Source organism: Eucalyptus grandis, chromosome 11 (assembly GCF_016545825.1).
Source record: "Eucalyptus grandis isolate ANBG69807.140 chromosome 11, ASM1654582v1, whole genome shotgun sequence".
NCBI classification, from domain to species: Eukaryota; Viridiplantae; Streptophyta; class Magnoliopsida; order Myrtales; family Myrtaceae; genus Eucalyptus; species Eucalyptus grandis.
The window spans coordinates 31,754,198-31,770,061 of NC_052622.1; the positions used below are offsets into that span (position 1 = coordinate 31,754,198).

Sequence of the window (15,864 nt, forward strand, 5' to 3'; positions counted from 1 at the left end):
ATTGCATACGCATGGAAAATGGCGAAATCCCAGCCGCACATCTTACATCGAAATTAATATGGAATTTTAATCTCATCCACTTCACTGATGCATGATTTGAAATCATACTATAAGTTACCAAAATGTCCAAACAATGAAGCATATGGGAATGAAAAGTTCAATTGCCCAAAAGATAGAAGAGAGAGATTATCATTTGCTATTTCACAACATCCTATACACTCAACATCCGCCAAAACTGACATATATATAACTCCCTTTCACCGTAATTAGATGATAAGTGCTATGATGGTTACGATGTGGCAAAAAATTCCCGAATTCTTCAACTAGCGAATTCTCATTACCAAGACCTCATGGCCAGGCATGCATGTTAGTGGATTTCTTCTGTTTCTTCTTCCTGCGCTTTGCTTCTCTCGGGTCCGTCCTTTCTTCCAGTCGTTTGGAAAGTTGTGAGCGAATTTCCAGCAACTTCACTTTGGCATCTTGAAAGAGTGCATCTGATCTTAAGGCCATCAATTGCTGAAACATCACGTAAACAATGTGAACTACAGATTCAGCTCATCTTGAAGGCTTTTCTAAGGAAGTGAATAATTATTTTACCTTAAGATGGTCCATTGCTGCAAGATTAAATCCAATCGTGTCCTTACATTCCTGATAAAATTGCAATTACATCTTCCATCAACAAATCAAATTGCTCAAATAAACTGCCTTAACACAATTAGACACAGACAACATCAATTTTCCTGTTTGTCAAAGCCAACTGGGATTATACTCTTCACTTTGTTAGTAAATGTAATCCGCATTAAAATGTTGACTTGATCTAGTAATAAATGGAGCCAAAAGTTCAATGATAAAGCTAAGCCCAGCACTAAAGGAAGGCTGATAATCAGGATCCTCGAAACAAACAAGTAATTCACCATCTAACCTGGGCAATTTTTCAAGTTCCTGAAAGTGAATATGTATGAAGGACAAGACAATTCACGACAGCAGCATCAACTAGAGTGGATGCAATGTTCTCCCTTCTTAGCACACAAATATCTATATTGACTCGTAATCCAGGCACGACATTGTAGGATAACACCAACAGAGCTGCATGGTAGGATTACCTTGACTTTCTTGTGAAGAATGTCCTTTAGTGTAGTCAACAAAGGCCTGGCAGCCGGGGTCGAAACTAATTGATTGTAATGTGTCTGTAAAAGCACTGTAGCAATCCTTGAAACAAGCTCAACCTGATAAGCAGAAGGAAAAAAATATGGGAAACTGAATATGCATTCCACTTCATGAGCATAAATCAGTGCCGTGTTTTCTAGCAAATATATCAGAATACGAGACATAATGCAGATCGATTTACCATTAACACAGCTTAGAAAAGGCAGAGAAAATTCCTAACTAGGCAGCAAAAGATTTCAATTTACTTCAGCAGTCCGTTGAAAATTAATCCTGTGTCAGGAGAGGTCAAGAAAACCCACTGGGATCAGACTTTTGTGGGGGTTTTCTTTGGTCTTAACTACGTCTCGCACTTTCAACTTTAGCTGTCACTTTGGCTTAGTCTTTTCGGGGGAGCGGTAGGCATGGGGCCGCAAAACTCTCTTTTTAGTTCAGTATTTGGCACCATGAAATGGTAGTCAGTGCCGCGACTGATATCAGGTTGATGGACTCTACATCAATGAACTAAACCATTTCCATTTCCCAGAAATACAATTAAATTACAGAAGCAGCTCTCTTTCATTCCATAGGAACGTCAACATTAACCAGGCATTACTTTAACTGTCATTTACTTTATTTAATAGGTATATTGACTGTCATTTACTATTTTTGTACTGTCAGTTATGATTATAGCTGAATTACCTTTTACTTCTATTGTTGAGATATCTATGTTTTGCATACATCATGTTCTGTATTCTTGTCAGTTGAGGGATTACTCATTATAAATTCTATAGGACAAGGAGGATTAGATGACGACACAGATATCAACATGTTACACATTTATCTACATCCCAAGAGGAACATGAATTCATTCATATTAGAGATCACCAACCAGCAAACAAGTGTGTATCAGAGAGGTCCACATGGAAACATAGTAGGAAAGGCAGGTCTTTAGCATGGTGATCATTTATGTTGTTTTAAGAGCACTTACATCTCACCACCCAGGAACAAATGAAGAAAATTGATAGGTAACCATCATTGAGGCAAAGCATTTAGCCATAATCAGACACCTGGTGCAGAATGATTAAGTCACCCCTCCCTCTTCTCTCTCTCCTCTAAGAAGAAGAAGAAAAAGAGGGATGGTAACTGAGACCCGATCATTCTACCACATGTTTTAACTTATACTGTAAACCAAAAAGTTCTTGTATCCAAATTGATCCTCCTTCCCCTACTCTCTAGTGAAAAAGAACAGGAAAAAAAAAAACTTTGCATTCTAAACATATACCATGGATATTAAAGTTTGCATACAAGTTGGCAAGCATTTATCCAACCTTATCAGGGTATGTTGTCCAATCCTTCAGGTAAGATAGGAGCTTCAAAGCATCTGAGAAAGGTAAAGCCTGCGATAGGAGCAAAAATCTAATCATGCTTCCTAGTTAACATTCAAAATGGAAATAGAAACTTAGCCACATAACAGAGCTTGATCAGATAAAGAATGGAAGTCCAGCAATCCTACAGGTTTAGGACCTGTCTGGATTGATTTATACTTTTTCCTTTTTGCTTAATGTAAATCTCATAATGCACCTTCATTTTTTATTTTTTTTTATAACCTGAAATTCTTCAAACTTTCACAACACTCAAGTATCAAACATAGATTCATATATAATATTTTCATGATCTTCTGAAACTAGAATAATTTTTCAAATATTGCTGGGCAAGCAAGTTTTTGCTTTTAATTAAGTCCATACAAATAGGCCTGTATGTTCTTGTTTTGTCACAGGAAAGCTGAAAAGATTTTTTTTTAAAGCCTAACCAGTGTAAAATCAGGTTAAAGTGGTTGGCAGTTTGAACCTTTTCTTTTCTGCCCAATCAAGATATAACAGTCATATTCAAATGATATATAGTGTCTTGTGACAAATGGTAATGCATAAGAATAACAGGGTGCACACAACAATTTGAGACTAAGAGGCTGTGAGTTTACTTCCCAGAGCCCTCAATGTTCTTATTGTAAAGATTTCAGTTCAATTTTAGCGTCTGAATATATTGTCCGCCATCACATCAAAGATGGATATCTCTGCCTAAGTGGCAGGGCCTCACATCCAGAAGTCATGGGATCAATTCCCAACGAAACTAAGGAAATCATCGAAACTGTGGATCTCTTCAGTGGTTGAACTTGGACAACCCAGATTGAGCCAATTTGACACTGGCCATTTATAAGGGGACAACTAAGTTCTGAAGACTAGAAAGATTTATCTTCAAATAATCCAGTCCAATAGAGCCGACTATGAACAGCCCATCTGAAGTAAGTCATACTAGTAGGTACACCAATAATTTATTTCAACCATAAACCACAATAAGCTTACAAAGATATGTCAAACAACAAATACAGAAAAGGTAAATCCAACGGATCACAGAGCACGTGTATACATGCATAACTTCCAACATTCATTAAACATGACATACAACGTAGACTTCTTTTGACACACAGGCCTCTGTGCATCATGCATGCATTTTTTCTTTTCACCTTGGAAGGAATGGGGCAGGTGTTGGCAATCAGGTAACAGAATGAAATTGATGATAGTATATCTTTACACAAATTTATAAAACTTATCTGTTAAAGCCTCACAAATCCCCAGTGCATAAAGTAATAGATATTTAGCAGAATATAACAGTTATGAACAGCTCCATAGAAAAGCCTCCGTGTAAGTTCAAGCATATGATGCTGCATACCAGTAATGTCTGCTCAAGGTCATTAGTTTGAACGTTCGAAAGAGCACGAAGAATAAAGTCAGAGGGAGAAAGCCCCAGCATCACGTAATTTGGGTGGAATTCTGCAGTCTTTCCATTGTTTTTCTCCTCCTGTCGGAAAATATTATGTTAACACATTCATATTCAAACACATGTAAGATCATACTTATTTCAACACATATAGATTCAAACATATGCAAGATCAACTTGCAGATATACAACTTCCGACCAGATCATCTTCCTTGGATGACAACTCCCAATTAGAATTTTAAAACCAATTAAGTTTACACTTGATATCACAGAATCACCATCCCATATTCTCCAATGCTTGAAACTTTCGCAGCATCATCAAACTTCTTTTGACTAAGAAACAAGTTCAAGATAAATTCTGAAATTTTCAACACATACCATCTCAAGTCAAACATTATGGCCACCTTTGATTCGACTTTTGGGGAAAGCCTTTGCTTTTTTTTTTTTTTTCGAAATGCAAATAGTGTTTGGTAAATTGTAATTGAAAAGTGCATTGGAACTCAACTGTGGTTTAAATGCTGTAGCAAAAAAACTACACTTATAGAGAACCTTAGTTATATCTTTTTATCTAAATAAAGAGAAAAAGAAATTGAAGCTCCAGCAGCGCTCAAGCAAAGGGCTCAGGCAACGGCCAGATGCCAATGAGCCAGATTTGGCACCTACGTCTAAGGTCGCACAATCTCAGGCAACCTCAGGCGAGGGCCGCCGATGCCAAGTATGGCTTTCCAGTGACATCGCACATTGATGATAAGAGCGAAATTTCAAAAGTTAAGCAAGGGCAAATTTGGTAAAAAAAATTCATTAAGCTCTGAAGTAGCATTCCAAAAACACTCAAAGCCCAAAGCTAGGTAGGACTTACATTGGGCTCTTGGATGACTTTGGAAATGCTAGCATTTCCCAAATGGGCTCCCAAAAATAGCCGCCAAACGCTTCAGCATTTGCCAAAGGGTCTATAGAGCCCCAAAACCCATTTCTAAGGCCAAACCAAATGCACCTTACATAACTTAAAGCCTAGATGTACTACCAAGTAACACCAAAAATAATCAGGCCATTGATCTAACAATCATCAATATTCTCCAGTTGAAGTTGTAAGAAGCATATCAAATCACATATAAATAACAAACTACTAGAGGTACCCAAGCATGTTAGAGTCACCTCTGTCCTCACAATCAAATGAATGGCAGCATTTCATTTCTTCATTCATCACATAAATTATTCAGCAAAAGCATCCTGGTAGCAAATTAGCAATTTATATTTTACACAAACATGTAGCATAAGAGACAATTGAGAAACTTTTACCAAAAAAAAAAAAAAAGAGAGACAATTGAGAAAACTAGGAAGCAGACAATTCAAATGCAAGAGTACCACAAAATAAGTCTAATGAAAATGCGTACAGAACTTGCGTGGCCTAATGTACCTCCAACAGGGTACAGACAAGATACCTCATGTTCGGCAATTCGTTTCAACTCCACTTCTGCTATATCCAACGCCTCAATAATTGAATCAGTTGCTGAAAGTGTCTCTTGAGTTTTCTTCCCTGCTAAGGCCACAGCACCCTCTTCTGGAATTTCTTCCTTGGGTACATACTTGTTCCCAAATGCATTATCAAGGTCAGACTCAAACATCTCCTCCAACCTCTTCTCCTTTTCTTCCTGCAAAATTTATTTAGACATTTATTCAAGCATGGGATGAAATAACGTTAAAAGAAGATTCTGTGCTTAAGAAGAAGCTAAAAGTAATGAAAAGCACCTCAATGAAGAATGGTTCTTCCGTACGATCCCAACGGCGTATTGAACGATCATGAGATCCAGTGACCAAAAATCACCACGGTTGCTAATTGCAAGGCACCAAATATCAGCATGATGTCCCTCAAGCGTCAAAAGAAGCTCGAATTTGTCAGCATCCCAGTATTTTACAAGCCGATCTTTACCTACACTAAACATATAATGTGTGTTGCCCACAAACTGCACTGCCATGATACTGCAATTGAAATATCAGTATTAGTAGGTCCTTTTCCAACATTAGTATGAAAACCATCCAGCAAACACACAGAACAGCACCTATCTCCATGTGCAAAAATGGATTTATGGCGGTCACCAAAATCCAATCCCCATATCATCAGATTTTTATCTGCAGAGCCAGTTACAATTAGATCTCCATCTGACGAGATATCCAAGCATAGCACAGGAAGCCTGTGCCCATATAAGGAATGCATAAGCTTCAGAGAATCCATGAAGAAAACCTGGAAGTGGTTCACATATAGTGTCAAAATGATTATCATTGCAAAGATCTTACATTTTTGGAAGTCCAACCGCATGAAGATGGAAATAACCAATTGCAAAAAGATTTGATTTCATGTAACAAGAAGGTCTATAAGAATACACTAAGTACAAGAAGAGAGTTCAGATAGGGAGGAAGAACTGACATACGCATCAGATATAACAAGGAAAACACAACCACATGAAGTTAGAAATCACCTTCACTGTGCAGTCTAATAGTGCAACAGCAATTTTTTGAGCGTCTGGACTCACAGCAACCACAAGAACATCATCATTCATCTTCAGGGTTCTGACATTTGACACAGTTAGGTGCTTGGAATTCTGTTAATCAAACAGAACCAGTAAGCACAACTTCGCAGATTCTCAATCCCCAAACCTCTAAAAAAATGTACACTTTCATCAATGATCGTGTAATGATCCAAAAATCAATGATCATGTCGCGAAACCAACAATGTTCAATAGAATATTCGATCCAAATATGTGCTTAGAAAAGAGTATGCAAAGCTGATCATTCCGGAAGTTATGTGATGTTGCATCAGCCTCACTCCCAATCTGTGGAACTTCGCTCTCACAGGAGCCATTGTCAAAGAAATCACATGAATCTCAAATTCCAATCACTGCCAAACTCAAGACTCTAGAAAGAATCCATTGACGAAAAACCATCTAGATTGTGAAGCATATCTATATAGTAAATAGAAATAACTACAAAATTGTAGCTTTTGTGTAGTGGTCATCATTTTACACACATAATAGAAACGCTACCGCGAATATCAGTAACATTGCTAGAGAAAAATCACTATCATAGCAGAAAAATATTGCATATGAACTTTTCTCCAAGCAATAATTATAACCAAAAAAAGTTGCTTTTTGTGTTGCCTGAATGTACCCACTACTCTGAAATTAGTGCATGTGAAATTCCAAAGGCAGCAGATAGTAATAATTGGCTTTACAGATGCTCATTGTGATGTCAAGGTTTCTAAAGAAGGGTCAGAAGTCAGGAAAGTTACATACATCACCAGGTTTCTGCTTCATACCATACTCCCAGAATTTAATGTCGTGATCTGCACTGCCAGTGACAAAACCATTTTGGTTTGGTATAGCCACAATTGACCGGATAGAGCCTCCATGAGCTTCTACCACTTCAATACAAGTGCCACTTCCAACATCAAATATTTCTATGGCTCCATCTTTTGTTCCAATAAGTGCGTGCTTATTCTGAGGAACAATTAAACCACAAAGCCCATACCCAGAGTCAATTGTTCGCAAGCAGGAACCTGTACTCGGGTTCCAAATCTTTACCGAGTTGTGACTGGTAGACATAAGAAGGGTATTATCAGAACTAAGGGTGACGCTTCTGACATCAGAGCGGTGTCCTTGTAGTTCAATAGTTAGCATTTTACTAGTTTTATCAGCTTCAATAGAGTGAAATTCCAAAAGATTATTGTTTAATGACAATGCCAGTGTGGCCAACGAACTCTTCGGAGCTACAGGGCAGAAAGAAATAGAACAAATCTTTTTGCTAGCTCGAATAGTCTGGAGGAGCTTAAAAACATCAGCAACCGTCACCATGGTGTCGTGTCCTTCTCCAATACCACGACTGGAATCTCCATTTTCATTCACATCTGCCCCTTTCTTCTCCCTCTTCCTATGAAGCCTGCGTTTTGCTTTACGCTTTGCTTCAGCTTCATCTAGTACACGGAACACCTCTACAAGTTTACCTGCCGCTTGACAAGCCAGCAAATTCCCATTCTTGTTGAATCTCACTGTTGCAACTCTATCCTTGCTTTGTCGCTGAATTTCGCCAAATTGTTTTAGTACATCCCATTTGTTATGAGAAGCTAAGTCACCATTGCCCACACCCCCACTTGCATCTGCTTCAGATCGTTCATCAGATGAATCATTCTTAACAGTGTAAAATCGAAGTTCTGGATCTGCAGACCCTGTGACGAGATATCTCTCTTCTGGATCAGTGTCCAGGGACCAGATTTCACTGTGATGACCACCAACAATCTGCATACAGTGCTGTGTTTCAAGATCCCACACTCTGAGATACTTGTCTTTGGAGGAACTAACGAGTTTCTTGTCAGAATCTAGAAAGACAAGGTCGGTAACCTACAGCATCAAGCCATCAAAAATAAATCACCAAGCATTTAGATCACGAAAAATAGAACGAAAATTAAAATAAATTTTTGCTTTATCAAAATAGAAAGCACAATGAAAACGAATAGGCAAATCAAGCCCACTGCTAACAAATTCAACACAAGGGCTAACCTGATCGCGATGCCCTCGTAAGCGGTAAAGACCAGTCTCTCCGACTACATCCCACAATATAATGTCATTGTCCTTGCTTCCAGATGCGAGTAAAGATCCAAGCTTGCCATATCTGAGTACAGAGACAGCCCCTTTATGGCCATTCAGTGTCGTCTCGCAAGAACCTTTCTCAAAATCCCATATCCGTATGCTACCATCAGCATATCCACTCGCAATCTGCAATCATATACATATATTTATTAAACATTCTCTGACAAAGTCAAAAAAATTTATATTATTACAATAACACCTAGCAAAGGGAAATACACAGGTGATGGGGATAAGTAATCGAGGCAGATGCTACGGCTGCATCTCTGCAGTCCCCACACCAGTGTAGCAATTGGCATGCTTAGTTCTCAAAGAAAGCTTGGAGCTGGCAAGGTCGTCCCATTGCATAAGTGGAACAATTTCATAAGTTGGCTTCGACTAATCACTATTAACCATTCATTTCCAACCCTTCTTCCCGCGCTTACTAACATTCTCATAAAACAAAATGGCAAAAAAAAAAAAAAAAAACAAATAGGATTGCATTGCAACTGGAATCTCTTCGAATAAAGAAGCTAAAAAGCTATCTAAAGCTACAAACACACGCAGTCACGTATATTTCCCGACCTCCTACGCTAACATCACACAGCCGAATTGAACTATCCAAAAATGATTCCTTTCCACATCCTACCAACCGAGAAGTAATTCCATCGAGAGTTACCAGAGACGAAGGAGAGGAGGCGATGGCCGTGACGGCGAGGGAGGGTCCGGCGGCGGAGAAGGCGGAAGGGGCTAGGGTTTTGGTGCAGACGCCCTGCCGCACGTGCCAGACACCGACCGTCTCGAGCGCCGGGGCGAGGAGGTGCTTGCCGGAGGCGTCGTACGCGATGTTGGACTCCACCGACGCGATCACCCCGAAGGCCGCCGCCGGCTCGTACCTCAGGTAAGCCTTCACCATCGCATTTGGCAGCTGCCGTGGCGCGAGAGAAGAGAGAGAGAGAGAGAGAGACTGTGTCTGGTTCAGGGGGGGAAGAGCTTCGCAGGCTGTTGAAACTATAAAACCCTACTTCGGAGTCTCCGGGGTTTAACGACCGGGGAGGAGCGAAGATGACAGGTCAGCAAGTGAACGGCAGGAACAAGGGAGTCGTGGAAACTTAAAAATAAAAATAAAAGGGAAAATTACAAATTTCCCTCAAAACTAGCCAGATTCTCAGCGTGTTCCGAACTTGACCCTGTTTCAAATAACTCTAGGAGGACTTATATTCAAGTCCAATGCCCTGACACCTAGGCTCCGGTCCACAAATGCCGAGCGCCATATCCTAGTGCTCCAGCTCAAGTCCCCGGTCTGAGTCCATAAAGGTCATGCTAAAATCTCAATGCTCAAGCTCTAGTCCCTGACGTTCGAGCTTGAGTCCACAAAGACCGTGACTCGTATTCTTAGCCCCGGGCTCGAGTCTTGGTGTCCGAGCTAGGTTCTATAAAGGCTGAGACTTGACACCCCAATGCTCGTCTCGGATTTATCAAGGCCACACCCGGTGGGACATCTTTTAATTTCTACATCAATTAATATGTCGAAAATGGAGACAATAAATGTCACGGATAAAAATTCCAGTTGGATTATAAGCGTCGTGGGACAGCCATCAGCATAATAGCTGAAGTGCGTCAATGTCCGATCTCTGTTTTTCTAAGTCCTACAATGCATCGCCCCTGGTCATCTGTCAAAAATCCGTCGTCTCCTGTAAACGAGTTGCCTAGACAAATAGGAAGAAATTTGGCCTCAGCTTGGCTGAATCTCAACTGGCGGGGAAAGAATTTCAGGGGCATAGGATAGTAGAAACCTAGTCATTTGATGAAAAAAGCGGTTTAGATTGGCGTGATCTTAAAATATCGTTTCATTGGTGAAAAAACCTTCACGACAGAAAGAGCATGTCTAAAGCATCTTGCATGAAGCTCCAATAGGGGTATAAGTTAGTAAAGAACATATGTAACCGAAGAGCACAGGAAATTACAAACGGGAAAATCCAAGAGTAGCCAAGTTACAATCACTTTACTATAGGCTAAAATGTTATAGAAGCAAAGAATAATCCCAGAAGTGCTCAGTACAAAATTAAGCTACTTTTGACCTATGAGATCATGTCTAAACCAAAGTAGCAAATTAACCATGCATCTGTTGACCCGGAAAACCATGCGGAGGTGGCATCGGAGGCCTGTTCAATTGTGCACCGGGAGTATAACTTGCTCCAGGACCAACAGGGGGTGGTGGAGGTGCAGGGGTGGAGCTCCACCGGGAGGCATGGGCCTGGGCCCATTTGCCATTGGTGGAGGCGGAGGCGGAGCTGATCCTGGCATTGGAGGTGGTGCGTTTCTTGGAGGGGCTCCTGGTGGTAATCCTTGGGGTGGAGGAGGCGGTGGCGGAGCTTGAGGTGGTGGCCTCGGCGGGGCACCTGGTGCAGTAGTGCCGTTGGCTGCAGGGGGAGGTTGAGGTTTGTTCGTCTCCAGTGGCTTTGTTTTGAAATACAACTGCAACTGCTCATTCATATCAGGAGGAAAAAAACATCAGCTCTCGAAAACCAAAAGATACAGAGTCATGGATGAGAAAAATCAGGTGTGAGAACAAACTAGTCACTCGAACCGTACTCAAGTTATCTTTTTATTTTTTTGGCCAGAACGCACTCAAGTTAGTTGGTAACTAACTTCTATCATCAATAAACAGTCTGTCAGTCTCGCAAAAAACGAATACACAAAGTCAAGAACAAGATATGCTGCTCTGAATGGAGGTGTCTAGGTAGAAAGAATTTTTCTGAAAAGCAACAAAAGCCAAACAAGATATCAATTGAGGATGGGTAGACAACAAAGAGGAATGTATATCCAATTGTCACACGAAGGAAAGGCTGACGGCAAGAAAGACAAATCTGTCGACCAACACAATATTTATGACCATTCTATCAAAAGTTGTTTAAACATGTACAAAGGAAGAGAAGAAGGGCAAACCGTGAACATCTTTGAATCCGGATCCCAATGTGAGAAGAACTTCGGAGTTGATTTGTCAATCTCTGTGCTAGGAACCTAAATTCAGACAAAGAGGTTACTGGTGAATATGTAGAAATCAAAAGGAAGCAAGAAAATGGACACCTTGGCACTGCCAATATACCTTGAAAGCAATAATCTCATAAGGTTCTGCTGCAAAGAGAAGATATTGGTATCTCTTATCAAAAGGTTGGATTCTCTGCACAAAAGAAGAAAAACTAATCAACTCTTTGGACAAAGAAATCAACTTACGTTTTACTGCAATAATTTATTAATCTTATAGCATATGAATGGTTCTTTCAATTTCCACCAATCTGTCTTTTTCCTCTCCTTTCTCTTATTTTGTTTCAGTGCACAGGGAACATGAAAAGCACCATAATCAGCAATGTACAGCATACCTGCTCATAAGATGACATGAAACGATGCCTTGGCTTCGAAAGATCCTCTATCTCAGGATATTCAATCTGTATATCAGCAAAATGCTATCATGAGTATTAGCTACCATCAATTAACCTAACTGAAAAATAGCTGCCCTCACTCACAATAAGATATAATTAAAAGACTTGAAGTTTGAAAAGAAAGAATAACCTGGAAAAGAAGGGATCTTTGCTTTGTCTCTGGATCAAATTGTTTTGTCACCCTGTACCCAGGTCTACCAATCTTGACTGCAGGCCAGAGAGACAATCAATTAGTCATCAACTTTAATCTCGATAACCCCACCACTAAGTAGTTTCAAGTCCCAAAAGCACGCAAAAGAAAACTATCAACTAAAGCAGATATCAAATACAAGCAACAAACTTTTCTCAGATCAAGTGAAATTGCTACACAGCACCAGATGCCATTAACACATTCTACCACTAACAGTTCCACAATCAACTCACCAATAATATAATAGAAAAGTTTCTATCCCTTTGCCATTAAAGCTGGGAGATCTCCTTATCACTTAACGAGCACCTATCGTGAACCATGAACTAGGTAGACCAGCATTCATCTTTTCTCACCAATATCAACTTTTGCCCTTAAAGACAACTCTCTTCAATGCTGTATTTGCATAAGTTAATTGACAACTAAGAAAAGACCACCACTTCAATGTTAATTGAAGAGGTCTCAAGCTTCGTTCGTTTTGCAGAAAACATAGTGTATTCTGGAAAAATTTCAAGGAAAGCGATAGCATTCTCTAACATTTGGTTGAAACTTGAAAATGAGCTGGAAATAATTCTCTGTCATTTGGAATTGAAAATTATAAGTCATTTTTTAATCATGGGCTTGAATAAATTTGGGCCAACTAATTCTTCACTTTTGCAGTGCAGCTTAGTGGTTTGCTCCTCCTCTTATTCTATTTGCTTCTTTCTTCTTTCTCCTCTTCTCCATCAGACACAATGAAAAGCAACACCTATATCTCATTCGCGGCCATGACGAGGAAAGGGACACAGGTCAGACGGGGGCAACAGGTGCAGAAAATCTCCAGTAGCCCCTCTTTCCTCCAATTTTTTAATACTCGACCATTTAATGGGTGCACCTTCTTGTCATCCTTTTTTAATGTTTTCCACTCATGAATGGTGTCGGTCATGGAGTCTGTGGTGGTGTTGATTAATGTGGTTGGGGATGGCTGTGAAGCAGGAGCCACCCGTGGCAGCACTGATTTGGTTCCGTTTCATAATCAACAGTGGTGGTCAAAAATGATGAAACTGGTGGTAATGCAGTGGATCTATGTTTGGTAAAGGAAGGATGATGTCGGTGCATGTTTCAGAGAAAAGAAGAGAGATGATGAACTCATCTGTGACGGTGAGAGTGAAAAACGATTTCCGGGATTTTAAAATCTGAAGTCATTTTCTTCATTATTGGGTGCGGCTTTTCCTCTTGATGAAAAGTTCTTCACATAGACCAACTAACTTTCCAGCATCAAAGAAACAAGCAGAGCCAACAAAAAACCAGGAATTTTTTCACCTCGTGCTCATAGATAGCTGCCAATGCGATCAATTATCAAACAGCATGAAGAAACTACACCATCCCATGCAGTATAGTCGAACCCTCATTCAAAAGTCCCCCCAAATATCAGCACAAGAGATTCTCTCCACAGCCCCAACATCAGCCACAATAGAGAGAACGCGCCCAACAATCCGTCAACACTTGCCCAACACTCCCCATAATTCAACCACAACTCTCACTAAGCAGCACGAACAACATCAATCTCCACGCAACGTACCCAATCTAGACCCTAAACCGGATTCCACATAAATCCCAATTCGCAAGGAGAAGCCGGAAGAACATAAAAACTCACCCGTCTTGCGAACATTAACCTTCCGCTTATTGGGCTGAGGCTGAGCAGGCGCATCCTTCGCCTCGCGAGCCGCTCTCTTCGCCAAGTTGGTCTGATGCCTCTTCCCCTGCGTGTGCGCCAAGTAGTTCCCCTCGTTGTTGTGCAGCGTCAAGCAAAGCTTACACTCGTAACTGCAACCACCGAAACAAGCCAGTGTCGCCGTCAGCCCCGTAAAAACATCAAATTGACGCGAAAGCCCAGTTCTGGGGAAGGAAAGGGGGAGTGTCGACCTGCCGAGGTGGTTGCGCATGAAGTAGGGGTCCTTGGCGAGATCGATGGTCTCGAGGGCGAGGCGGCGGAGGCGCTCGCGGCGGTCGATGGCTTCGTTCTGGGCGGAGGCGGCGCCCCGCTCCCGGGCTTCGAACCCCACTCCCGATCCATTCTCTCGCCGTCGTCGAGCCTCGCACCCTCTTCCCGACGGCTCCCTCCTTCTCCTTCTCCTCCTGCTCCTTCTCCTTCTTCCCTCCTCTCTCTCTCTCTCTCTCTCTCTCTCTGTATCTCTCTGTATCTCTTCTATCTGGTCGGCCGAGGGCTAGTCAAGGATTAACGTTGTTGGATGGGCTGGGCCTGTCCGGACCGAGGAGGTCCGAATTGTTTCGGGTCGTCCACTTGATCTGACTTCGGATTCGTCGGTTTTTTTAGTTTCGATTTTTTTTTCCCCTACTCTGACTTTCCTCTCTCGGCTTTTACTATAGCGAGTAAAATAAAAAGTAAAATAAATAAATTAAAATTGATGATTATTTAATTGATTGATTATAGAAAATTACTAAGCCCAGCGACGCCTTCATGCTGCAGTATTCACAAAAGAAAGGAAAACAAAACCAAACCGTTAGTTAACTAATTGATTGATTGATTATAGAAAATTGCTAACCGAGTGATACCTTCGAGCTACGGTACGGACGAGAAGTTTTTGTTATTGAAGGTGATCATTGTGAATGAATCTTCAACTCTTTATGTTTTTATATATTTACTAATGAAACTACAGCGTAGGGCTGTATATATAAGTCTATAAAATCAAATTTAAGAAAAAATACACAAAATGGCCCCTTGATGTTTAGGACTTTCATTTATCTAAGTTAACCTATCAATTCAATAAAAGACTAGCTGAACCATATGCCCAGAAAAAGGAGCTTCTAAAAACTCCAACTTTAACTTGGGTCTCAATTTTAGCTAGCAACTCTTTTTATCTCATAAAACGGCACAAATTTTCAATCGGTATATAAATTTGTTCCCTCTTAAATTTCTATCTACTAATATCGTTAAGGATCCGACAAGTCATTTCACATGTACATTATCTTCATAACATGTACCAACATGGAACTAAGGCACCTGAAGCGGTTTCAACCAAAACGCAAACCCAATGTGACTTGTAATGACGTCGTCGTGTATTGGCATGGCGAAGGAGAGCAAGCCATTTATGTGGGACTTTTTTGATAGCGAAATGGTGTCTTTTCCACTTATTCCCCTCTCTCTATGAAAAGCTAGTGGTGATTTCTTCAATATCATCTTCCAAATTCATATATTTCAGTTTTCTTTTTTCCACAAATCTCTCCCGCCTTTTTGGTCACCATTTAAGGTTGGTTTGCCTAGTAAGAGTCGATATATATCATAGAAGTGTCCAAAAGAATCAAGAACAACTTGGAACTTGACCCAAAAGCGATAATTTCCATGAGGACCTATCCAATTCTCAATTCAAATTTTGGAAACAGTGCGTACGGTTCAATTTCCGATTTCAAATGCGAAATTGCAAACCTAAACCAAACAGTACATATATATAATTATTTTTAAAAAATTTAAAGCATCTATTGAGTTTGACGTATTTGAACCTAGAGATTTTGACATATTTGAACTCAGAGATTACCAAAGTGAGTTCAATTTTGTCTTTGGGGGACTCTTTTAGTGAGTTCAATTTTATGGGCAAGATGAAAAAAGGGGAACCTCTTATGGGTGAATCCCATGACTGGAAAAATAATTTGGGTGCTAAAGGCATCTCTAGTGTAATATTCTTCAAACTTGAAAAGA

The 15,864-nt window shown here is 40.4% G+C and overlaps 2 protein-coding genes across 2 annotated transcripts; both read right to left on the bottom strand.

The window, feature by feature from the left end:
* Positions 1–42: 42 nt before the first annotated feature.
* Positions 43–9,608, bottom strand: LOC104425945 (WD repeat-containing protein 3). Its single transcript, XM_010038828.3, is given in 13 exon segments — positions 43–516; positions 598–648; positions 1,104–1,226; positions 2,475–2,543; positions 3,874–4,002; positions 5,364–5,573; positions 5,671–5,738; positions 5,741–5,901; positions 5,982–6,163; positions 6,399–6,521; positions 7,212–8,312; positions 8,472–8,687; positions 9,217–9,608. Coding segments are annotated over 13 exon segments (2,838 nt in total). The 5' UTR covers positions 9,454–9,608; the 3' UTR covers positions 43–348.
* Positions 9,609–10,409: 801 nt separating this feature from the next.
* On the bottom strand, positions 10,410–14,330 carry LOC104425946 (splicing factor 3A subunit 2). Its single transcript, XM_010038829.3, is given in 9 exon segments — positions 10,410–10,767; positions 10,770–11,021; positions 11,487–11,561; positions 11,647–11,721; positions 11,921–11,986; positions 12,111–12,187; positions 13,804–13,973; positions 14,073–14,190; positions 14,193–14,330. Coding segments are annotated over 9 exon segments (981 nt in total). The 5' UTR covers positions 14,224–14,330; the 3' UTR covers positions 10,410–10,650.
* Positions 14,331–15,864: the final 1,534 nt, after the last annotated feature.